The 25,264-nt window shown below is 41.0% G+C and overlaps 1 protein-coding gene and 1 long non-coding RNA gene across 13 annotated transcripts in view; one reads left to right on the forward strand and one right to left on the reverse strand.

The window, feature by feature from the left end:
* LOC100704552 (collagen alpha-1(XIII) chain) overlaps positions 1–25,264 on the reverse strand; it is a gene marked incomplete at its 5' end in the record, with an annotated part of 82,925 nt that overhangs the window by 15,954 nt on the left and 41,707 nt on the right. For 11 of the 12 annotated variants that reach the window (XM_019366882.1, XM_025897440.1, XM_019366878.1 and 8 more), the window contains 5 exon segments: positions 3,894–3,980; positions 6,445–6,480; positions 7,105–7,158; positions 7,246–7,299; positions 11,052–11,087. In XM_019366882.1, coding sequence (XP_019222427.1) covers positions 3,894–3,980; positions 6,445–6,480; positions 7,105–7,158; positions 7,246–7,299; positions 11,052–11,087 — 267 coding nt within the window. 12 annotated transcript variants of the gene reach the window in all.
* LOC112841954 (uncharacterized) lies at positions 478–1,575 on the forward strand. The gene is made up of 2 exons (XR_003213456.1): positions 478–560; positions 642–1,575. It is a non-coding gene; the product is annotated as an uncharacterized LOC112841954 (long non-coding RNA).

Here is a 25,264-nt window from a genome sequence, read left to right on the forward strand (position 1 = left end):
TCTTCCATGTTTCACAAATCAAACCTGTCCGGTCCAGTCCTCTGTGCCCTCCTTCCAGGCCCCCTCCTCCCGCCCGGCTCGTGGATGGGTTGCCAGCTTACTCCATCACTCGCATCATGGACTCACAGCGCCGGGGGCGTGGCTGTCAGTACCTGGTGGACTGGGAAGGCTATGGCGTGGAGGAACGCTCCTGGGTCCCGCGAGCGGCCGTTCTGGACAGGGCCATGCTCCGGGAGTTCCACCGCCTGCATCCGGACAAGCCTGGTGGGTCGCCGGGAGGCTCCCGTTGAGGGGGGGTACTGTCATGGTCCCCGCACCTCGCCAGCTGACATCATGTCAGGCGCTATGTTTTGTTTTGTTTATTCTCCTCTCTCGCCTCTGCTCTCTCTTTCTCTCTCGTCCTCTCCCACTCTCTCTTTCTCCTGCCGGGGCGGAGCTCAGTATGGGCTCCTGCCCCTGGCCCACGCACCTGGGATAATCAGCACACCAGCCGCTGATTACGAGTCCTACTTAAGATGGTGGATCTGCTCTACTCGTCGCTGGATCGTTGAGCCATCAGCGTCAGTCGTCCTGCTCTCTGCAAGTTGTGTTCGTGAGTACGCCTGCACCTGGAGACTAACTGTTTCTCTGTCTGTGTATAGATTTCCTCCGGACCCGTTCCCTGTGCACTGTGACTAAGCGTGAGCAAGAGTGGTAGTGGGAAGAAGAGGAGTTGTTTGTGTTCGCGAGAGCTGTGTGGAAATCTTCCCTCCCTGGACTCCTGCCCCTTTCACTCCCGGACCCTGGAACCCCGACCCCTTTTCCCCAGACACCATTGTGTATATATATTTCACTGTGGAGGACACTGTAAATAAATTCACTTTTGGTTTGAAGGAACTTGTGGTCTGCGCCTGAGTCTGCTTCGCTAGCCCTGACATTATTCAGCGGTGTGAAAGCTATAACTTTAATCTCAGCCAAACCGATTTACTCAGGAACAAATAAAACACCGAAAAAAGTCTAACAATAACATTTTTAAGTTATATAAGTGACTTATATATCATGTTTAACCTTAGTACCGAAAAACCGCAGGGGGTCTGATGTTCTGGGAGTTCGCTGTTCTCAAACTCCCAGTCAGCTATCGAGGTGGTGGGTAACAGACGTCTCTGAAAACATCGGAATTAGGGTTTGAATTCTGGGATAGGTTGTGCCACGAAGGACACACTCGACCCATCCTTCAAATTCGGGGAAATGAAGGATGCATTTGTCTGATTTGTCTTCGAATTTGGGCAGCCTTCATCGTGTCGCTGTGACATAATAGGCCTTCAAATGTGGCCTCAGAAGGATGCGGCCTATGAATTGGGACATACCTAATGTTTCCTTTACAGATTAACAGATTAGCAAATCTCTTTTCTTTACTCTTTTCCACCGGTCTCCCCTCGTTCACATACATGTACTTCAACTTGCTACTACAGAATTCATGTATTTTCTCTCCAGTGAATAAATCCTTCCTCTCACTGTAGATCATGTCTACAAACATCACAGTCAGAGACAGACGCCTGCCTGCTCACCTGTCAACCTATCCCCCACCACTGCAAATAACAAGTGGCTCAGAGCCAATCACTGATGATCTCACCCCTACCTTGAACCCATCCCTTGAATACTATTCTGTATTTAATTCAATTCTGAACCTCATCACCAGCAGTCACCCCAAGGGACTTAGTATTGTAAGGTAGAGACCCTACAATAATACATAGAAAACCCCAAATATCAAACAACCCCCTTTTAGCAAGAACTTGGTGACAGTGGGAAGGAAAAACTCCCTTTTAACAGGAAGAAACCTTCGGTAGAACCAGGCTCAGGGAAGGGCGTCCATCTGCCGGGATCGGTTGGGGGTGACAGGAGAGAAATAATGCATGCTGGGAAAGACAGCCAGAGATTAATAAGAACTAATGATTAGATGCAGAGTGGTGTGTGAGGGCACATAGAGAGTGAAAAAGGTGAGATAACAAAAAACACTGAAACACTCCATGCATCATGGGAAGCTGCCTAGACCTATTGCAGTGTAACTAAGCCAATCTGGGAGCTGGTTCCACAGAAGAGGGCTCTGAAATTTGAAGGCTCTGCCTCCCATTCTCCTTTTAAATATTTTAGAAATGAAAATTAAGCCAGGATTATATTCCCTCAACAAGTCTCCTGTGTAGAGGATACACTAAATCCACATGTTTGTGGATCATAAAGAATGGATGCCCTTCTGATGCAACCCTGCCCATGTATCCGGGCTTGGAAATAGCACATGGTGGCTAGTGGCCCCTGTGGCTGGTTTTCACTCCCTGTGGTAGTCTATTGCCTTGTAGATAGGGGAAAATAGTGCCCCATGCAAGAAACAGTGTAGGAAACCATTGCTAAAGGCATTACTATATTTGAAAATAACACTGTGAAGGTTTTAGATCTGAGGTTGGTGTATTAGTCACAATTGTACGTGATGTTATGTTTCGAAGGTTTTTAGCAGTTATAAGACTACAAGAGTTAAATCACGTATTTGTTCTCATCTGGAAAGGCTTGATTATGTTATGTTGTCTCACCATATTGTAGAGGAAGCAGTGAGTTGATTACAATAAATTTAAACTATCATGCAAAAGTGCATATTGTTGTTTACAGCGATGCACTGTAGGATCCATAAAGAGGAGTGTGGTTAAGGGTAGCTAAAGGCATGCTAGTAAAGGGAAAGAAAGAGCACCATACCACAGGGCAAGGGGCATCCAGCCCGTCCAGGCCTGGCAAGCCCGGTTCACCTTTTTCCCCTTTAATGCCTCGGAAACCCTGTTTGTGAAATCAGCCATTTAATTTTAGTTTAGTTTTGCAGCTCGTGCAGCAGAAGAGTGTTTTCCCTCCACTGCTTAATGGCAGGGAGATCTCAATGTCTCTCCACGAGGTGACTGACTTCAGTTTCCTAAACATGCAGGAAACCTGAGACTGACAGGAACCGGGCTCACTGATATGGACTTGTAAGGAAATGGTATCTCTGATTCTAATGCAGAGGTTAATCTTCTCTAACATTTCACTAACAGTATCTGACTGGTATAATCAGAGCAGACCATCAACATCTTCCCCAGTCTTTGATTGCTTTGCTTGTTCAAAACAACCAGTGCACTGTGGCTGGAAGAACAGAGCCAACAGTGCTGAAGGACAGTAATGGATAAAATAACACCAGAGAGAAATCTGACAGTAAGTATGCTATTGATTTTGATTTAGTATTAGAAGCTCTTGCCTATAGCTAGTCTATGCTGAACTGTCTAACTTTCCTTATTACAAAGCTACAGAGGTGAAGGTGCAGGAAGAAAGCGCAGCGTGGAGTTGGAATACTTTGGTATCTGTTAGCAGCGGCTGCCTGTTTCCTGTCTGTCTGGGACCTGGAAGAAAAGTTCCTCAATCATAGCTGTGATCCAGTCTCAAGCATCTTTGTTCTAATGAATGCATTTCTTTTTTTAGTAGTACTTTATAATAATGTCACACTATTAAGTATTACTAAGGTATTAGTAATGCCTAATTTATCATTTATGTAGCATTGCTGCTCCTTAGTATGCCACTTGAAAGATACAGATATATATTATTATGATTATGAAAATGATTACTACAAGCAGGGATAGTTGCACATGGTGTGATAGTGTGACATTATTATAATGTCCTACACCTCCTCCTTTGGTGTTTTGAATGGATGAGGGATTTTAGGATGTAGATTGATTCTAGTCGTGTTGTCAAAATAACCTACAGCTGGACCACTGGACCAAAACCACTTTGAGGTTGATTAGAAACATTAAATGAGGCAAAAGGAAGCTGACTAACTGACAGATCCTGAGAGTAACTTGTTGCTTCTTCCCTTTGCCTCATGGCTAAACACAGAACTACTGACATACCAATGGACAGGGGGCATCTAATCCAGGTGCTCCTTGGTCTCCCTTATCCCCTTTGGCCCCCCTGTTGCCTTTCTTGCCCCTCTCTCCCTGCAAACAGTGTATTAAAAAGAACAAATTTAATCCTCCTTATTACACCACAATAGAAGCAAATGCTTTTTGTTGTAAGATTTCAATAGCTGTTTTTTGACATATGCAACAGATGATATGAGAAATTTTACCGTCATTTTAATTCACTTGTTTTTTTGTATGATTTAGCAATCTAAATTCACTGGAGAGTGGGAGGGAGTAGAGGGAAAAATAAAAAAGTAAGCCATTGCAGTTGGTGCCCAGGTTTCCCACCAGGAACAACATGCACACTACGAAATAGTGCACATACAGCTTACACAGCTTGGGTCATTCACCCGTTCACACAAGCACTTTTTTCTACTGAAGTGCTTTCTAGCTAACATTAACACACATTCTTACCCTAATGGATGCATTAGAGAGCAACTTGGCGTTAGTGTCTTGCCCAGATGTAGATGTAGTAGATGATCTGCTCTAACTCCTGAACTACAGCCTACAGTGACATTTAAACTTGCCACAGTAAGATGAAGGGTCAAAAAAGTGTTGGAATTTGATGCATAGTTTATTTTCTTGCATTGTGGAGAATTCCTGATAAATAACTTTGTCTTTTACGGGAAAAATCGACTAAATTTACAAACCGAAGTCTACATTTAGGTGTTAAAAAGGAATCTAACAGCAGGAGGGGAAAAAGTATTTCTGACCAACCTGATTAACTGCTGGCCAGGGTATGATGCTGATTGGTTAAACTTAAAACCTGCACCATTTTTAAAAAACAAACATATCACCCTGTCAGATCAAGAATAACAGATTGACGCTTTCTCAATATTAACATATATATCAAAATAAAAAACACTAATCCATTGTTTTCATTATTTAATTGCATTACGTGTGCTACTTTGGCATCCTCTGAATTTATGTTAGAGTTGAAGCTATTTCAAAATGATTATGTGACTTCATCAAGTGGATTCAGTTCAGGTCAATTCAGTTTTATGTAGCTCCAATTTAAATCAAGCTGCTTCAAGGCATTAAAGGTCTTATAAGTGTTTACTTTGATTCTAAGGTAAAGACCCAATAATATTCAAGCAAACAGAAGGACCTTCAGGTCAATGTTTGTGTCATCTGTGTCTGCTCCCACAGGCAGGGATTAAGAGATACGAGTTTCATGCTGTAACTTTAAGCAAAAAATGACTTTTGATGCAGTCTTTTTTGTTTCTGTCGTCCCACCTGGATACCATTAAACCCAGTGCTTGGGTTTTTAGCAGTTTATCACAGATGTAGTATTTCTTAGCACCTGTAGTAAAGACACTACTAATATTTGGTGTAAGGTTTAGACTGATCACAGGTAGATTTGTACAAGCTGTCTAAAAAACAAAGATGAACCCAGGAACATGTGAAAATCTTGTTGTGCTAGCATCTAAAGAGTAGACACATTTTACAGTGATGAGAGTACACTGACTGGAAAGTTGAGTTACAGGTTAAAGGTTCAGGGGCTGGAGGGACTTAAAGGATGCTTGGAAGGAAGAGCTACTGTTAAGCAGGACTAGTTAAGAGGAAGTGTAAGAGAAGAAACCCAAGACTACATTAGAATGCAGGAGGAAGAGGAACAGAAGGCCAAAATTTGTGAGAGGGAGAGAGGGCAATCCCAGCAATAAAAAGAGCCACAGGCCACAGAGCAAGGTGAAGGGAAGGAAAAGGGGATAGGAAGACCTGCGGAAACAAAGGAAGATAGGAAAAAGAGTAAAAACAGCAACACAATCTCACAGCTTCAACACTTTCAACTGGATATTCACATTTAGGTGTGTTGTTTGGGGTTCTGTAGGTGTACACTGAAAGTGAGGCCAGTTGAATGTGCTGAAAGAGCCCACAAAGATTAAAAAAAGAAATGGAAGAAGAAATATTAATTGTCACAGGTTAATGGGAAGGAAACAGGCATTCTCTGAGGGGATGGGTATGTGGCCAGCACACAATGATTTTTTTCATTCATAAAACAGTTTTTTATCTTTAGTTCCACTAAAAACAAAGGTGCTTTAGAGGATGTCACTGAGGATATTGTTAGAATAGTTTAACATTAGCACTGGAACTAAAATTGATTATGACTGTTTTAACACTAAACCTGACATCGAGATGCCTCCATAATAAGTGACCACTGGGTTCAAAGCAAATCCACTGCAAACCAAACAATTTGCCTAAACTATGACTCACTGATCTTTATTTTTATGCATAATATCAAAGAGAACATTTCTTTATTGAAATTCAGATATTATCTGTATATATTAGATAGTACATCGTCTGAGTTTCTCAGAAAGAAATTTCAGCAGAGGTTAAATAATTTTGTGGATGTAAATGTCAACTGTGGTAATAATATTTACCAACATAAACTACTTAATAAATGAAATTACACGTGTGTGTGCGTGCACAGATGATCAACCACAATCACGTTAGTTACATTATTTTTATAATAGGCCAAACACTGCAGACAGTATGTTACCTGATTTCCCTTGAGTCCCTGTGGTCCTACTAATCCCTGTAAAAAGAAACGAGATGTAACATTGTGGACTGTGCCTTATGACTGTATTTGGGGAATTAGGACAGATGTTTTTATCACTGTTGTTATTTTGCCAAATACAGTCCTCTCCATAAAAAAGTGATGCTGGTGTGTTAATATGGAATAGAACTCATTCCATACACTTTTAATACACACATACATTTTTCCATATCTTTACTAAACAGCTTTGAAACAGCTTTACATTTAACCAAATAGTGAGTGAAAATGAAACTGAAGCATTGTCCCACACACAACTGAAATCCCAGTAGATGTGTTTGTGACAGCAGTGTGTACCTGCCGCATGAGTTTGAAACTTAACAAATGCAAACATTGCTATGAATTGTTTCTTGAACTCTTGCAGTGTCATTGAAAGCAGGAACAAATGGCCTTCTTTAGGATTGTACTGTATGGATAGTACTTGATCTTATTTCTCTTGCACCAGCACAGTTCACCTCCCTACCCTTTGATGTGTAAATCATATTGCTGTGAAGGATGCAAATGCAAATCAAAATGTTATCAATGTTACCCCCCTGCCCCGAGCGCGCGCGCGCGCGCGCACACACACACACACACACACACACACACACACACAAACAGACTTACGGGGATGCCTTGTGGCCCTGTTGGTCCTGGGATTCCAGGATCACCCTTTTCACCCTGTAGTTGTGACAGAAACAATCAGTTGTACATTCCGCCTGATCTTAAACTCAATGTATCTTTTAGAATTAAAAAAAAGTTACTCACTGTCTCTCCCTTTGGTCCTGCTGGCCCTGGCACACCTGCAGGTCCTACTAGACCCTTTAAAACATGTTAAGGAAAGTAAATAGTAGGATATACAAACAGAATAGTCAGGATCATCAAATCCCTCAAATCAGTAAATCAACAAGCTTTCTGGTACAATGTATCTTGGAGCATTTAGACCAGTTCTTCACAAATCTGACATAACAGAACATTTCTGCAAGGTAATTTTCTGCTGGCACTTGTAGCATATACCAAGCTTGTTGAACTACTGTCCAAACTGTATTAAACGAGGGAAATGAATAAAATGTCTAAGGTTGCAGCCTTCTGTCTAAGTATGAATCAAGATTGGAGAGGAAGATCTTGCATCTTAGGCATATCCAGCATGTGCACCCCTGTCTCTAATGCAGCTGTCCACGTGTACTACCTGATATTTAAACATGCAGCATAGGTATCTCTGCATGCTTATTTGCATACTTTCTAGCACTGGCAGCTTTGCAGCCTGACGTTGGTACTAGGAGGGCCAGGAAGCAGGAAACTGTTAAAGTATGATTAGAGTTGGAGTACTGACACTATAATGGCATTCTATATGAGCTGGCAAGTTGTTGTTTAGTTGGCAATCGCTTACAAGACACTGAATAGTTTGGAATAGTTAAGATGATCTGGAAAACAGCTTGCCTTCAGTAATGTAACACATAAACAGCTTCAAATTCCAAGATCCCACAGATGGTTGTGGTGGCTGGGCCTGTATGAGATGTGCTTATATCTCATATAAGGTTTATGGTTTAAAATTTCAGGTTACTGATACTTAGAAAAGTAGTTGAGGGAGTTTAACTAAAATAGGAAAAAAAATAATTGAAATTTCTTCATACCTAATCAGCTTAGCAGGAGTCATTGATGATTTTCCCTTGCCTTGAGCTTACCTCCTACAGATAATTTACTTTGAAAGCAATTTGAACATCTATTGCCTAATTTAATTTCATTTGTATGTCCATCTTTATGTGCAGGTTAACTCTGACGTTAACTTTCTTTTGTCAACTCTGGAAACTTACACAACGGCCTGTTGACAAGCCATTATTCAATTTCTTTTTTGAATTAAAAAAAAAAAACAGAGTCAAACCAGAGGTTATGAGATTTAATGGATAGTAAATATACATATTTCATGTCTCTAGGAAAGCAGCCAGACATGTTGAACATAAAAACTTGGAAACTAAAAGGAAGGAAACCAGGAATCTGTAATAAGCCTGTTCTGAATTGGGTGAAATTGGGTTAAAATTTAAAGGGTTTATTGCTGATTGTGTAAAGAATTAAAACACAAACAATCACAAAGAATGTTGATATGTTTTTGGAAAATTATGATGAACATACTAAGATGGTGAGTCACTGTAACCAAACAGTTCTTGGTAATTTGTGTTGGCAATACTCAAAACAGATGGATGATTTGTCAATGATCAGTTTTGTCATTGACAAGTAATAATCAGGTAGCTGACTGTCACCCGGGGGTACCAGAAGCTCAACAGCAGACTAAGTTGTTTGGCAGAGAAGATTTGCAAGTTTTCATGGTCACAACGCACACACTCAATTCTGCTGCTCTACATGTACAGCACCATTTAAGGGGGAAATACAAATTTACTATCAACACAAAGTACAAAGAAAACTTTGTAGTTATAGTAACTCACTATCTTACTATGTTGGTGGAAATAACTAATTGGTCCCCTACTTTGTACATTTGTACACCTGCTAACTTACATAGAAATGGACAGCCTCTAATTATAATGGTAGTTTCATTTTAATGGAGAGAGACCGAATATTAACCAAAAATGCAGAAGAAAAAACATTACATCAAAATTATAAACTGATTTGATTTGAATTCTGACTCCAATAAATCATTCAATCACTTTTGATCTTAACTCTTTATTTGTAGAAACCACACCTGTCCACAGAATCAATTCCTACCATTCCAACCTCTCAACCATGATGGGCAAGACCAAAGCTGTCAAAGGACGTCAGGGAAAAGACAAAAGCTGGAATTAGCTACAAGACCATCAACAAGAAGCTTGGTATATAAAGTCTAAAGTATAAAACAACCTTAGGTCTGGAGCTTCATACAAGAGTTTACCCCACGTGGTGAGGATGATACTAACAAGATGGTGGATCAGTCCAAAACTACTAGGGAGGTGGTCGTTAATGGTCTGAAGGTAAGGTCTTAATGCATTCTCAATCATGCAGGTAAGTAAATCTCCAAAGGTTGATTCTGTTCATCTGGACGTAGCGTTTTCAGTGGGAGAAACCTTTCATCACTCATCCAAGTGACTTCTTCAGTCTCAGCTGACTGCAGGTTCTTATAAACAGTACATTTGCATAATGACTGAAACCAGCCCAACCTCTTTCGTGGTCAGATGAGACCAAAATTGGGCTCTTTGGCATCAATTCCACTCGGTGTATTTGGAGGAAGAGAAATGCTGAGTATGACTCAAAGACCACTATCCCAATAGTCACGCACAGAGATGGAAACATTATGCTCTGGGGCTGTTTCCACTGAGGGGCCAATGGAAGGGGCTATATATCAATTCAATTTCAATTAAAATTTATTTTATTTATATAGCACCAAATCACAACAACACTCGCCTCAACATGCTTAATAATGCAAGACCCTACGCAGAGTCACCCCAACAATCAGATGACCCCCTGTAAACAAGCACTTTGGCAACAGTGGGAAGGAAAAACTGGAAGAAACTGACAGCAGAACCCTTGCTCACCTGGAAAGTGCTGGGAACACTGTGAGAATCGTGTTCAGATGCACTGGAGAAATCAAAGAACATAACTCCTGTCCTCACCACACTCGCAGAGACTAGCTGGAGTATACAGGTGTGGACCATCATCTCACCACATGGATCCTGGACTATCTCACCAGTTGCCATCAGTACGTAGGAATTCGGACATGTGTGTCTGTACAGGCACCCCACACACCCAATACAGCACAGACGTCTCCTACAACTCTGTCAATTACTTCCAGCAATAATTCTCTGATGACTGATGGCCTTATCACTGGTGACTGAGAGTAAAGAGAACTGATTGGGGACTGTTTTGGCTGATGCAGCAGAACTGTCTTCAATTCAACACTGGGAAAACCAGGGTGCTGGAGATGGGCCTTCACAGGCAGAAACATCTTACACCTACACCACTGAACATCCAGGGAATGAAAATTGAGACATAGGACTCCTTTGAGTACTTGGGTGTTGACCTGACCAATAAACTGACAAAGTAGGCTGTATCTGAAGACTCAAGTCTTTTGGATTGCAAGGGAACTCCCGAAGACCTACTGTGACTCTGTGGTGGCATCTGCCATCTTTTTTGGTCATGTGGTCTGCAGGGAGATTAACATCCAATCACAGCACTATAAGATGTATCATTAGTCATATATATCTAGCTAAATATATATATGTTTATATATGTTTATTAAGGCTTGTCTTATCGTATCTGAAACTACCATAAAATAGACTGTTCGTTTCTTTGTGTGAGCAAACTTACAAATTCAGCAGGGGATCAAATAATTACTTCCCATATATCACTATATAGGTAATATAAACTAAGTTCTCAGTGCCACTGTATCCTCCAAACCCAACTCTGTGCACTCCTGTCCTCACAGAGTTTCTTTAGAATGAAAAATATTAAGGCAAGCATGGGTAGCAACAAAGCAAGCATACAGTATATAACAAGCAGACATGAAGGACATCAAGCAAGCAATAGTTGGGGGTAGAAGGGAGGAAGAAGAAAGGGAAAGGGATTGGAATGTGACTTGCACCACTCACCACTGCACCTGGTCTGCCGTCTAACCCATGAGCCCCCTGTATAGTGTTGTACACAGTTAGAGAGCAGAGATGATGAGGGGACGAGGTGGTAGGTAGATGGGGAGGGTAGTCAGAGTTGGATGGGGAGATGGGGGAAGGAGGCGTGAGTGAAGCAGCGACTCAAGTGACTTCAAAAACATATTCAGGTGATCACAACAGATGAGCGATGAAAGTGATGAAGCGGAAAAGTGAGTGATTTGGTCATAGTGGGTGATGACATCATGTTTTTCCTCACAGTGATGGCTGTTATAAATTTTATTGTGATTATATCAAAGACATATTTTACCATTTTAACAATACAATGTAGGATTTACTTCTATACTGACATGAGCATTGGCTATAAATGCAACTTACTGAGTGTGACATAAACCATAAATTATTTGTAAAGCCAAAGATTTATAGCAACATGGTCTGTTTTAGAAAGATTATAATTAAAAACTAAATTTAACTCAATTATATTGTACTTATTAAAGCTGCGATGCCACTTGGCTCAAGGCATTTACACTGCAACATAAAGACACTGCAAAGTTACAAAGGAGAACACTCAGTCAGTGTTGAAGCAGAGCTTTACACACAGTCATAAACTGTTGTTAGATTCACACATCTCTTCTGCTTATCTGTGTGTGTGTGTGTGTGTGTGTGTGTGTGTGTGTGTGTGTCTCCATATATAGAACAATTTGAACCAAAAATGTAGAATTTGGATTCATCAGTCCATGAAACCTTTTACTATTGATACAGCCCCTTAGCTATTTCGTCCTGTTTAAGGATGGTTTCTTGTCAACCACCTTTCCACCAAGAATATTTTTGATGACATAATAGTAAAAATTGGGTCAGCTGAAGGGCCTCATGTATTTTTCAGGTCCTGTTTGTGAATTTTCTCCTATTTCACTCCAAGAAATCTTGGAGTCATTGTTGATCAGGATATGTCCTTCAACGTACATATTACACAAAAAGTGGAATAAAAGGACCTAACATTTAGAATTATATATAGGAAAGTATATTAAAGCTACAATGAAGCATGTAAATTAATCCATAGAAATGTAGAACGAAGTACAGCATATGGATGAGTAAATCATAGTAATGAAAGATTTAACCTTTGCCCTAGTTTATCTGTGTAAAAGGTCACAGAGAGAGAAAGAGCATGATGGGATTCATGTAAGAGGTAAGAGGAGAAGGAGAGAAAAAAGGATTGTAACTGTCAAACTCGGAACCATCATTTATATGTGGTTTTACTGATCGTTAATTAGTTGTAAATATGTTTAAGTTAACCAGTATAATGAATAAGAAAATAGAATAACAATGATTCTAATAACAGGCCTCACTGAGATGATGTTACAATGAATGTTCATGTGAAAATGTGGTAAACACAAATCTAACTGAAGTAGAAATACATAAACTAAATGAAACATGAAGTGAATTGTATTGATATGTGACTGAATGTGTAAATAAATTTTCTATGTTAAGAATGACAGATGACAGATGAAAATGTAATGAAGTGGTTTTAAAGTTGAAAGTTTAAACTTTGTGTTAAATCATGTAAGTTAGATAGAGAGAGGATGATAACGTGTGGGAGGACATCGGGCGATTAGATGTTAATAATGTCATTGGATATCCCCAGGGGTGAGGTTAGATGTCACTTCAGATGTGATGTCCAGTGGGCAAGTGGGGAGAAAGGGTGAGCAGTATAAAAGTGAGGGGCGATTTGGGGTTCTACCCTTTTGTCTTCTATGAGATGAGCAGTTCAGAAGATTGGTTCACAGTGGAAAGCTACAGCCTGAACTGTGAACCTGCAAACTGGTTTTGTACTTTTTGGCTTTTCATCTGCTCGATTTTGCTGTGATGGTTCATTCAGAAGGAGTTTGGTTTACATCTTACTCCCACTGAATCCCCAGCTGCTTTCCTGTAGGGTGATTACCATCAACTCAGAACACGGGGATAAGTGTATCTTTAGGTTGTGCTCATCCTTTCTCCAAGCTCTCCTCACCAAAGATAAGAACAAAATCAGCATTAGCTCAGAGCAGGTTAATTAGATACGTATAGTTTACATATAGTTCAAGTGTTTTATGATTATTACTATTTGCCTTTGCTTTTGCTTTCTGGCAATTAAAGTCTAAATTGTGGACCTTCGCTTTTTAACTCTTTGTTAAACAGTAAAGGTAAAAGTCTGAGTATTGTTTTTGATCAGTGCAAATAGCTTTTACAGTTTACCCTAGCCTGTTAAAATAATCTTCCCTTGGGCCCTTTCCTCAGAAATTACAAGTGCCACGATCAATAGGGGAGCTACCGTAAACCGATGGGACTGACAGAATTTGACCTGCAAGGCTACTCAGTTTTCTTCTTATCAGGGTTAGCAGTTGACCTCTGCATACCTATTGGGTAAGACTCATAGGACCAAAGCTGAAACAGACTTCTTGTATAGGGGTTGGGGGGCCTTGCAGATCAAGAGTATAACAGAGAGCTCTCAGGAAAAAAGGTTTTTCCTCTAGTTTGCGTCACCACGTCGTGACGCAGCTATTGCTTTGTATTTAGTTCTGGTGGATTATGTAACGCAATACCCAGAAGCAGTGCCGCTGCGCAGGCGCTGTTGCAGGTCATCTCCCAAGTCGGCATCCCGAAAGAGATATTGACTGACCAGGGCACATTGTTCATGTCTCGCACACTAAAAGAGCTGTACCAATTATTGGGCATGTTACGGAATAAATATATATTCTTAGTGCTTATTTTCTGTTTATATTGTTTTAGAGAGGCCAGTGTAGTAAAACGCCACTTTGAGTTATAAGGTGTGCGAAAGGTCACAGAGTACTGTCTAAGACAGGAAACTCTGCACGCTTTGTGCACCGTTGCAAAGGAACAGGATGTAGACAGGAAGCGAAACTAGGTAGAGTGCAGCGCAGGAGTTGTTTTGATTGAAACTATGTGTGACTATGTGTGACTATGTGTGACGTATAACAGAACTATATTATACCCATTCGGCTTGTAATGCTTGAGACCTGTTGATGCTTGCTAGCGTCTGCAGCTCTCCTTTTCCGGAAATGTAGAATAAAGATGATTTTTGAGCTTTGACCACACTGAGTCGGGGTCTTTCTCTGTCAGTAAAAGAATATCAAAGAACCAGATTTGATAATTGGTGCTGTTAACCCGGATTCTTTTACGGCTGAGAGGACAAATTTGGCCAAAGGTGGGATCGTGAAATGAGGTGAACAGAGGACCGGTCCGAATTTAAAGGTAAGCACCACCTGTTGAAAAAAGCAAACTGTGCATATTGGATGAATTCTAAATTATCTGTTCGCCGAGTTAATGATCTTCACCGTTAAATTGGCTCAGTAGTGGTGAAATTAAACTAAATTATAAAATTGGTTCAGTAGATTTCTGGTAAATGTCCATGGTGATTTTGGGTAATTTGTGACAAATAAAAGTAAAGTCTGGGGAAATATCTGATGAAAATTTATTGCTGTTAATGTTAGGGTGAATTTTAAAGTTGGTGGGTTGTGTGTAATGTGAATTGTGTTGTGTAAGACAAGAAAAACAGATTAGAGTAGGGAATTTGGCATTTGTTTCAGGGTTGGAGTCCCTTTTGGTCAGAAGGCTAGGCCTGGACATCAGTAAACTGGTGGTTAGAGTCCCCAGTGGTGTTTTTAAATTTATTTAAATTAATTTAGGACTGGAGTGGGACTCCTAAGAGTGCACACAAGTTCAGGGGTGAGAACCCCCCCCTTTGCTTCGGACGCGGGGCAAGGTCCTGCGGCGTCAGGCCATCTCATTTAGCCACTGCCAAGACTTGGGACCTTGGTTAACGGCCAGTGGTCAGGGACCACTTTCTGTGCATTGTTTGAGTGAAGAGGCCGGGCCTCAGGCATGACCACCTCAACGTAGAGTGGCGGGTGAAGCGAAGCTTCAGGCGAGAGAGCCGGTAAAGTAAAGCTTCCGGTCAAGCTGCGGGAAATGCTTTTAAATTAATATAGGACTTAGAAATCTGGCCCCTGTCCGGGACAGAAACGGGTTGATTGATCAGCAAGGTGGGATCTGGGCATATAGGCTTTTAAATTTGTCGAAATTGTGTAGGGAAAACTGGTACCAGTACAGGATGATGTAAAGTGTGTTATGGAAATGGAAATAATGTATCTTGGCATTTGGTGTCTTTATAAACATGTGAATATATAGGGAAGTGTAAAATTCCATCCAAAAATTCTTTGGGTGAATGGTCAGAAGTGCATATTGTTTTTGAAAGTGTGATAGAAAAGGGTGTGGCGTGTGTGTGAGAAGATCTGTTAAATGAGTTGAGTGAAGTGTGCTAAAATGCTGCTGAAAGGATTGTGTGAATTGTGCCGCAGAGCTGAGCTGAAAGAATTGTGATCTGCTCTGAAAAACTATGTTAATTGTGCTGAAGATTTGTTTCAAAGGAAGTCTGTTAACCATGCTGAGGATTTTGATGTGAAAGATTTCTTTTTTGGTAATGCTTGCAAGTGTAAAAACTTTAGTATATGCTTGTGTGAAGCTGTTCAGTTTGTGTGTGTGGCTGAAATTGAGGAGCAAGGGAAGTGTGTGTGTGTCTGTAAGAAGCACTGGGTGAGTGTGTGTGTCTGTGACAGGAAGTGAAATGTTTGCAGGCAGGAAATTGCCTGGTGTGTGTGCAACGTGAGAGAGAGACGTCTTAAAAAATTTAAATAGAAGAATTAGAGAATGAAAGTGTTAATAACTACTAATGCAAATGATATTAAATAAATGTCTTAGTGTGTTAATACAGGTGCCATGGACTTGGCTCAACCTCCAACATGAGTACAGCAGCCAGAACAAAATCATAGCTCAATATAATTGGAATGACAAACAGGCCAGGCTTTGGCTGAAATTTCAGTTTCACCTCTCATCCTGTCCTTATCCTGAGAAGAAGCTTAAAGGACGGTCAATATCTTCCTGAAGGCAGAAGACAGACAGAGCAACACCGTGGACTTGAAGAATTAACAGCAGGCAACAGACAGCAGGACCGACCTAAAACTCTGAAGGGTCCAGCAGCATGTACGAATACCATCGTTGATGGAGACATGCGCTCGTAATCACAAGCTGGGAAGTGTACCAGTGACGTCATTTTGTGAAAGCACTTGATGGGACTGTCTGAGGTTCATATTTGCCATGCTGGGAGTTAAGCGGCAAAAAGAGACTGAAAAGAGGAAGAGAGAATGAACAGAGAAGAAGAAACACCTGATTTGGGCCTGTGTTGCTGGAGATTTGGGAGGACACACAGGAAAGTGTGAGAAGAGGGGACGAGGACCGGTGAGAGGCAAAGGCTGGTCTTGTTAAAGTGAGAGCATATGAAAATTGGGTTGAAAATTGAGGCTGAACTTGTGGAGGTTTAGAAATGTCCAGAGCATCGCAACAGAAAGGTAAATAAAATAAATGAAGAAATGAAGAAATAAATAAACTAATAATTATATAAATGAATAGAAAACACACATATACAAATTGTCACATGTGAAATTATTTTTGGAGAGAATCAGGAGCAGGGCGAGACAGTTTGAATCCACAGCTCAGCGTAAATATGCGTGCATTAATCTGAATACAAACCCATACATGCAATGAAGACCAGCTTACACTCATGAACGTTAATATATCACCAAAAGTTGAATCTGTTCATCTGGACGTAGCGTTTTGTGGGAGAAACGTTTCGTCACTCATCCAAGTGACTTCTTCAGTCTCAGCTGACTGCAGGTTTCCCCAAACCTTATAAACAGTACATTTGCATAATGACTGAAACCAGCCCACTGAAGGAACAATGGGCTGTGAGGTCAGTTCCTTAATCATAATTATGCAAATTCCCATGACCATTGATCAACAATCACTGACCAAAACCCACTGATCAAAGAACACTGATCAATGGCCATGAGTACCATTCACAGAGAGTTGGGGAATGGCTGCAATCACAGCATTGTAAGATGGCGAAAGATGTACCCTTAGGCCCCCTCCTCGATTCAGAGATGGTCTTTCCCTTTTCACGTAAATGGCCTCCTTGACTCCGCGCTCAAACCAGCGTTCCTCCCTGTCCAGGATGTGTACATCCTCATCATTGAAAGAGTGTCCACTGGCCTGTAGGTGTAAATAAACTGCAGAGTCCTGGCCTGACGAGGTTGCTCTTCTGTGTTGTGCCATCCGCTTCGCTAGAGGTTGTTTGGTTTCCCCGATGTATAAATCCTGGCAATCCTCCTGGCACTTAACAGCGTACACTATGTTACTCTGTTTGTGTCGGGGGACCCGATCCTTGGGGTGGACCAGTTTTTGGCGCAGCGTATTTTGGGGTTTAAAAGCCACAGAGATTTCATGGCCATTGATCAGTGTTCTTTGATCAGTGGGTTTTGGTCAGTGATTGTTGATCAATGGTCATGGGAATTTGCATACTTATGATTAAGGAACTGACCTCACAGCCCATTGTTCCTTCAGTGGGCTGGTTTCAGTCATTATGCAAATGTACTGTTTATAAGGTTTGGGGAAACCTGCAGTCAGCTGAGACTGAAGAAGTCACTTGGATGAGTGACGAAACGTTTCTCCCACAAAACGCTACGTCCAGATGAACAGATTCAACTTTTGGAGATTTACTTTCCTGGATGATTGAGAATGCATCAAGACGTTAATATATCACATAAATGCTAAATAGTGTAGATTTAACAGACTTAAATGCTGAGGTTATCCATTGCAGAGGAATAACTCAAGAAGTTGCAGGACAACCGGTGTCATGGTCTGACCAGCCCTGCTGGGCGACCTGATCGTTTATGTTTGTGTTTATTTTGATGGAGCCACGCTTCCCCGGAGGCAGGTCCGCCAACCCGGAAGTAGCTCCGTTCGGAGTTTCGGCACACCGCCGATTAATTAACATTCACCAGCTGCCGTGAATTATCCGCCATCAGACCCCGGTGTATTTAATGCTGTGACCAGGCTTCAGTCAGCGCTGGATCATTAGACTAAGCTCGTTAGTAGTGTTTTGATCGTGTGCTCTTTCCAACTCGCTTTCGAATTGCTTCTTACTCTTTTTTTGTCTTTCGCACCAGGAGATGGAGAGGAGAACACGGGAGCTGGGTGAATTGACCACGGGGAGCCACGGCCGAGGGATTTCACACTGGACTGTTATTTTTTTCACACTGTAAATAAATTCACTGTCTCATTGCAAAGGAGATCTGTGTTCGAGTCCGCTTCTTTCACACACCACGACAACCAGTGACTTTTGTGAGAAGGAAAATATAGGGGTATTACCAAACGGTGATCAGATAATAAATTTGATTTTAAAATAGGAAATTGGAAATGGTCTTGTGCTGATTGAGCAAAAGAAGTGATTACTATAGAAAGAAAAAATAAAAATAATTTAATTTTGTGGTAATGTTTTGAATATGCATTTGTTGTCATGGCAACTTCTTGAGATATGACTCAATATGCAAATTAGTTGAATGAGTGGAGACAAAAAAAAAGAAAAAAGAAAAAACTGAGTTTCCTGTTTGAATGTATGAGTGAAGCTTGCACTGAGAGAAACATACCCATGACTGTGTGAGAAGAATTGCTTGGTAAAATATACGATAGCATGGTACAGGAAAATTAAATAAAGTCTGTGGCTAAAATGCAGTGGAGAAATTATAAATGGAGAAGAAATTTATAATTTAGTGATGATACATTTTCATAAAGTGTTTAGGAAGTGCTTAATGGGCAATATTAGTGTTGTGCGAACTGTGCGGCTGCTAACAAAACTTTCTGTGTATTTAGCAGGTGAAACTATGTCAGTGTACCTCAGACTTTCCAGGACGCTGGAGCACCTGAGGGCAACCACTAAATATGATGTGGGGAAAATGAACAGAGGTAGTGATTTTTAAGTCTGATTTCAGACCATGTAAGTATTAGTTAAGCCATGAGTAGGGCAAAACCTTTATGGCCCCGAAGTTCTAATTCCCACAACATATTGCTACACTAGTAAGCAAAAACTTTTCTGTGATTAATCTAGCAGATTTTTGGGGTTTTTGTTTTAGTGAGAGGTTAATTCTGCCAGTTAGGTTTGGGTTGTTCTCCTGTTTTCAACAGAGGGAGTTTTTCTATACATGGACATGTCCAGAACTGGGCCCATTATTTTTGTAACAGTGCACTTAGAGAAAACCTGTCAGGTGTCACCCTTATGGTGATGATGTTTTGTGTTTTGATGATTTAATAATCAACTCTCTCTTTCTCGTTTTTGTTCTAAGCAGGCCTGCAAGATTGAATTAACAACGCTGTAAAACATTTTCGTGAGAGCAAATATAAGGTGAGCTTTTCCAGATTACCATGGGCTGAGGAGAAGGCTACCTGTGGGGACCCGATCAGAGTGTGAGTCCCTGTCTAAAAGGATTGCAGCGAGTCAATCCAGTCCAAAATCATAAACAATTGTTTTTTCTTTTAAAAATGATGACGTCATCTTGCTGGTGATGGAGACTGGAATAGGTTGCGCGTGAGTCTCCACTATCAGCAATATCTAGTGTGAATGCAGGTGAGTGCGTGTGCATGAATGTGTGTGACTGGACTGTGATGGACTGAGGATGGGGTCTAAAGTGTTGACTGACTTGACACTGAGACAAAGACTGGACCAACGTTAAGATGAGTAAATGTTGACAAACAATTCACAATGCCGGTAAGAAAAGGGTGGATGCTTTGCTTTGCTTTGTTTTGCTTTCGGTAGCAGCAGGAGGATAAGAGAGACTGTAGCTTCACATGAGAGTGTGGAACTGCAGACTTAACCCTTTGGCTGCTAATTTTGGGTTGCTGATGTTTGTTTTAAGAAAATTTTTGATATCACTCATGTTACCACTAACCATAGCAGGCCATTGTAGAAGTCAATTAAATTTTATAGAGGAAAATAGTCAGAACCAAAGCAACATTTATGAATTACATAGGGGAGTGGTAGACTTGTCACATTCAAAATACAGGTATGGAATAACAAACATTGGTTTGTTGACTGAGGTTTTTTCCCTTTAAAACAGTAAATTATTAAAAAGAGAGCACAACCAGTAGGGGCTTGCGATAGGACATGGTACTGCAGGAAAACAAGAGCAAAGTAAAAAAACAAACAAAAAAAACAAAAATAAAAATAAAAAACAAAAATGGGGTTTTCAAATGTGAAGTTCATGTTAACACATAGGTTTTGTTTCTAGGTAGTTCTGTGGATGTAGGCTCTGGGTGGAACCAGGAGTTCAACAGAATTGAACTGATTTCATTTCTTAACACAGGTTTGCAGGCCTGGAGCAAATATACTCGAGAGGAGTAACGCTGAGGTGTTCTGAGAAATAATATGACGAACCTTTTTCTTTTAATTAGATGTGGTGAAGCCTTTTCATCTTGTGTGACACATAAAATGTGTCAAAAAGGGGGGGAATTTTAGGTTTAATTTGAAACAATGGATTATATGATCAGTGTATGACTTTTTGTGTGCTTGATAGCTTACCTACGGTAAAACTTACGCAGAAATAATTGTCTTCATGTTAAGCTTAACTGATTGAAATAAAATAAATCCCGGTTAGAAGATAAAATATCTGTGTTTATGAGAAGCTGAGAACCACACTAAAGGGGAAACGGTGGGACAGTAGGCTGAATGAAACATATGCTTTTGTGAAAAAGGGAAGATGCTTAAGATTGAAAATGTTTGATTTCTTTTTTATTTCTTTTACTAGAATAAGCAGTTATAATTAGTTTTCATACACACATTGCAATTGTGCTCATAGGAATTGCTACTCAGTCTTGTGAAGGCCATAAGCTTCGTTCATATATAGGAGGAAAATGTAGGAAAATGGCTTGGAGTGCGGAGGGGTAAATGCAAACATGCTTACACACATAAATAATAAATACACTAATCCTGTAGATCATAGAGCCCAGAACATGATATTCTGAACCAACTTTGAATAACTGAAAGAACAATCCATGAACATATTAGATTATTGAGGCGTCGCAGAGAGGTGTTTTCCTATTCTGTCCTTTACAGAAAAAGGAGCAGATTCCAGAACCACTCACTTCCAGAACCATTCTCTGTCAGTAAAAGAATATCAAAGAACTGGATTTGATAGGCATTAAATCTGTTCAGACAAGCATCTACCACCCTCAGACTGATGGAGTGGTGGAGCGGCTGAATAAGACTTTAAAGTCCATGACTCGGAAGCTCATTCACGAGGATGACCATAATTGAGATCGCTGGTTAGACCCTCTGTTGTTTGCAGTGTGGGAGGTGCCCCAGGCCTCCACCATGGGATTTTCAAGAAGCTGCAAGGCATGCTCAACCTTATTAAAGAAAACTGGAGGAAGGTCTGAGCCCCATGAAAAATAAGATTCAGTATGTTCTGGATCTGCGAGCAAAACTCCACACTTTCGGGAAGTTGTCACGGGAGAATTCGCGTGATGTCCGCAACATCTATACAACGGAGGGGCTAGAATCAGGCAATTTTAACAGGGAGATAAAGTGCTTGTATTGCTTCCCTTCTTCAGCTCAGAATTACACGCCAAGTAGCAAGGGCCCTTGGTGGTCGCACAGCGAGTAGGGGACGTCGACTATGAAGTGATACGGTCGGACAATGGAGGGACCACGCAGATATATCACCATGGAGAGAGACTGAAGCCGCTTCTCTGGTGAGCCTGGTGAATGACAGAGACGAGTTGGGGCCAGAGGTGCCAAATACCACCATTCCCGCCTCCCTCCATTGTGATAACCATGTCGCACAGGCCCAGAGAGCAGATATTGACGGTTTGCAACACTGTTTTGCAGACGTGTTCTCCCCCCCGCCCGGCCATATGACTCTCATCGAGCATCATTTTCATACGCAACCTTGCGTGATGGCGCGTTCACGGCCATACAGGCTACCTGAACATAAAAGTCAAATTGTTCAGAGGGAATTGGCCGAGATGCTGTGGATGGGAGTAATAGAAGAGTCAAACAGCGTGGTGTAGCCCTATTGTTCTGGTCATGAAGAAGGATGGGTCTATCCCGTTCTGTGTAGACTATTGCAAAGTGAGTGAGGTGTCACGCTTTGATGCTTACCCCAAGCCCGTTTCGACAAGCTCCTGGACTGGTTGGGCATGGCCCGCTTTTTCACAAAACTGGATTTAACCAAGGGCTATTTGGCACATTCCCTTATCTGCAAAGTCCAAGGAAAAAAAGGCCTTCTCTACTCCGCACGGTTCGTATCAGTTCATCACCCTTCTGTTTGGCTTGTTCGGAGCCCAGGCCACCTTCCAGCGCCTCATGGACTGGGTGCTGTGGCTGCACGCTGTATATGCTGCTGCCTACTTGGATGATGTTATCATTCATTGTGACACACAACAGGAGCATGTGCAGCGGGTGGCTGCAGTCCTGGAGTCCCTGAGGCAGGTGGGGCTCATGGCCAACCCGAAGAAGTGTGCAATTGGACGGAGGGAGGTACAGTATCTTGGGTAGCACTTGGGGGCAGGCAGGTGTGTCCACAGATGGGAAAAAACAACAGCAATCGCCAAGATCAAAAAGGAAGTGAGACGGTTATTGGGGCAGGCAGGGTACTACCACCAGTTCGTGCCTGGGTTTGCAGACCTGACCATGCCCTTAACCGATCTCACCCGAATGGGTGCTCCAGACCTGGTCCAGTGGACGGAGCCATGCCAGGTGGAGTTTGTGCAGGTAAAAAAGGCTCTCTGTGGGGAGCAGCTGCTCACAGCCCTGACTTTTCCCTCCCTTTTATCCTCCAGACTGACACCTTGATGGTCAACTCTCTTTGTTATTACCTGCTGGGGCGCTCGTTCATCCTCTGCTCAGACCACACCCCGCAGCAATGGCTTCACCGCATGAAAGATGCCAACGCCCGGATCACCTGGTGCATTTCTGGCTTTACAGCCCTTTAAATTTCAATTTGCCATACTTCCTTTCTCTGGACAAGAAATTTAGCTGGTTTAATTTTTCTGTTTCATATATGCTGTTGAACTGTAGGTGACCTGTGTAAAGTGAATGTGTTTCTGCCTTACAGAGGAGGAGTAGTAAAGATGGGGGAGGACCCCTTATAAGGAGGGTCAGTTTGTATCCTCACTACAACCCCACAAGTGCCTCGTGGTAGCTGAATTCCTTCTTGCAAGAATAAAGCGCTAAAAGGAAAAAAGGAAACTGAGCAGTGTGACCTCTTTTATTTAATGCACTAAACTTCCATAACACTCCTTTTTGATTAGTACACATAATTTATGAACATTTATGGTTTGAGTTGTTTTGGATGTGTGAATTGAATGGGTTGTTACTAAATCTGGTGAGAATTTCATGTCAATAGCACCTTTAGAAATATATTCAATGCTTATTTTACGTGCTGTATTATAATGTCTCAGTTAAAACCAAGGACCTCAGCATGTTCCACTGAACATCACTTAAACCAGTGTTGGTTGGTCTGACTAATACACAGGTACGTGTTTGTTTGTTTTTTAATTCAGTTTTTATTATAATTTACAACATTGCAACTTGTACTTGTCAATGTTCACAAGTAGGACAGTTACAGGAACAGCAATGCAGAAGTACAGATTAAAATAAAAGATGCAATAAGGAAACGCAAAACAATACTAGGAAGCAAAACAAAACAAAAAACAAAAAAGAAACAAACAAAAAAAAGCTTCATGTAATATTAAATACGATTTGACAATCTTAGTAGCCATAAATGAACAAAATGAAATAAACCTATGCTAAATTATTGAAACAGTAAAGCATGTATGGGTTGTCAACGCTCAGTGAACAATTCTCTCTGAATCCGCAGAGCATGTTATTTCCTCCATCTGGTAAATCTCTCTTACTTTATCAATCCACATATTATATGAAGGTGGGTCATGATTCAGCCAAATAGTGATACACTTTAGTGCTGCTGTAAGCAAGATTCTTAAGAGATATTGTTTGTTATTGAGTATAACCATTTAGTTATACTCCTAAAATGGCTAACTGTTGGTCTTTTGTTAACCGTTGTTGGAAAACTGTATTGAGAGCTTTAAATATGTCATTCCAAAATGAGCAAATTTTTGGGCATGACCAGAATATGTGAGAGTGGGTTCCTAAGTAAGTACCACAATTTCGTCAGCAAGTGTCAGGATTTGTAGGGTTCATTTTAGCAATTATCTCTGGGGTTCTAAAATATCTCATGACCACCTTCCATTTCAATTCTCTCCACAGCCCAGAAATAGTCACAAGCTGGGCTTCACCGAACACCTCTTCCCAAGTGTCCTCTGAGATTTGAGTGCCAGTCTCAGCTTCCCACATTGCCTTAATATTCAAAGTTGCACTTGTATTGAAACTCGTAAATGCGTTATAAAAATTGCTGATCAATTTTGGGGAGGAATTACTTTGAGGAAATATTTCTAAAAATATTTCAGTGGGTGAGGGCTCCAAAACTTGCTTCCATTCTTTATGTTTTGTCAAAAAATGTCTTAGCTGCAGAAATCTAAAAAAGTCAGAAGAAGGAAGCTGAAACTGACCTCTCAACTGTTCAAATGAACTCAGGTGCCCATTCCTCACAACATGACAAAGTTTATGAAGCCCATTATTTGTACATGTTTTGAAGCCAGAGTCTTCCACAATAGGAGAAAAACCCTGCAGGGAGGAAAAGCTTGATAAAATTGAAATTTCTTTTGGAAGACCAAATGATTGTTTGATTCTATGCCAAATCTTTAGTATTACCCTGTCCATTCCCCCATATGCACATTTTTAATTGAAATATTAGAAAAAAGCAGGGATTCCAATGGTCTTTCGCATATTTTCTTCTCAATGTTTAACCACTGAGTTTCAGACAGATCCCATATCCATACAGTCAGGGGTCTCATCTGAGCTGCCCAGAAATAATATTTCAGATTTGGAACAGCCAATCCCCCCTGCAGTTTTGACAGTTTTAATGTTTGAAACTTGATCCTTGGGCGTTTGCCTTGCCATATAAATTTGGAAAAAAGTTTCTCTAAATTATCAAATGTGGAGCTGGGAACGTTTATAGGCAGCATTTGAAAAAGGTATAGAAGTCTTGGTAATACATTCATACGTATACTCTCGATCCGACCCAAGAAAGACAGAGGTAGGACTGTCCACCTCTCTAAATCTTTTTTTATTGTTGCAACTACTTCACAATTTACTTTAAACAAATCTGATATTGAGTGAGGAATTTGAATTCCTAAATACTCGATACCTTCGTTTGGCCATTTAAAGCCACATT

This window comes from Oreochromis niloticus, linkage group LG13 (genome assembly GCF_001858045.2).
Source record: "Oreochromis niloticus isolate F11D_XX linkage group LG13, O_niloticus_UMD_NMBU, whole genome shotgun sequence".
NCBI lineage: Eukaryota > Metazoa > Chordata > Actinopteri > Cichliformes > Cichlidae > Oreochromis > Oreochromis niloticus.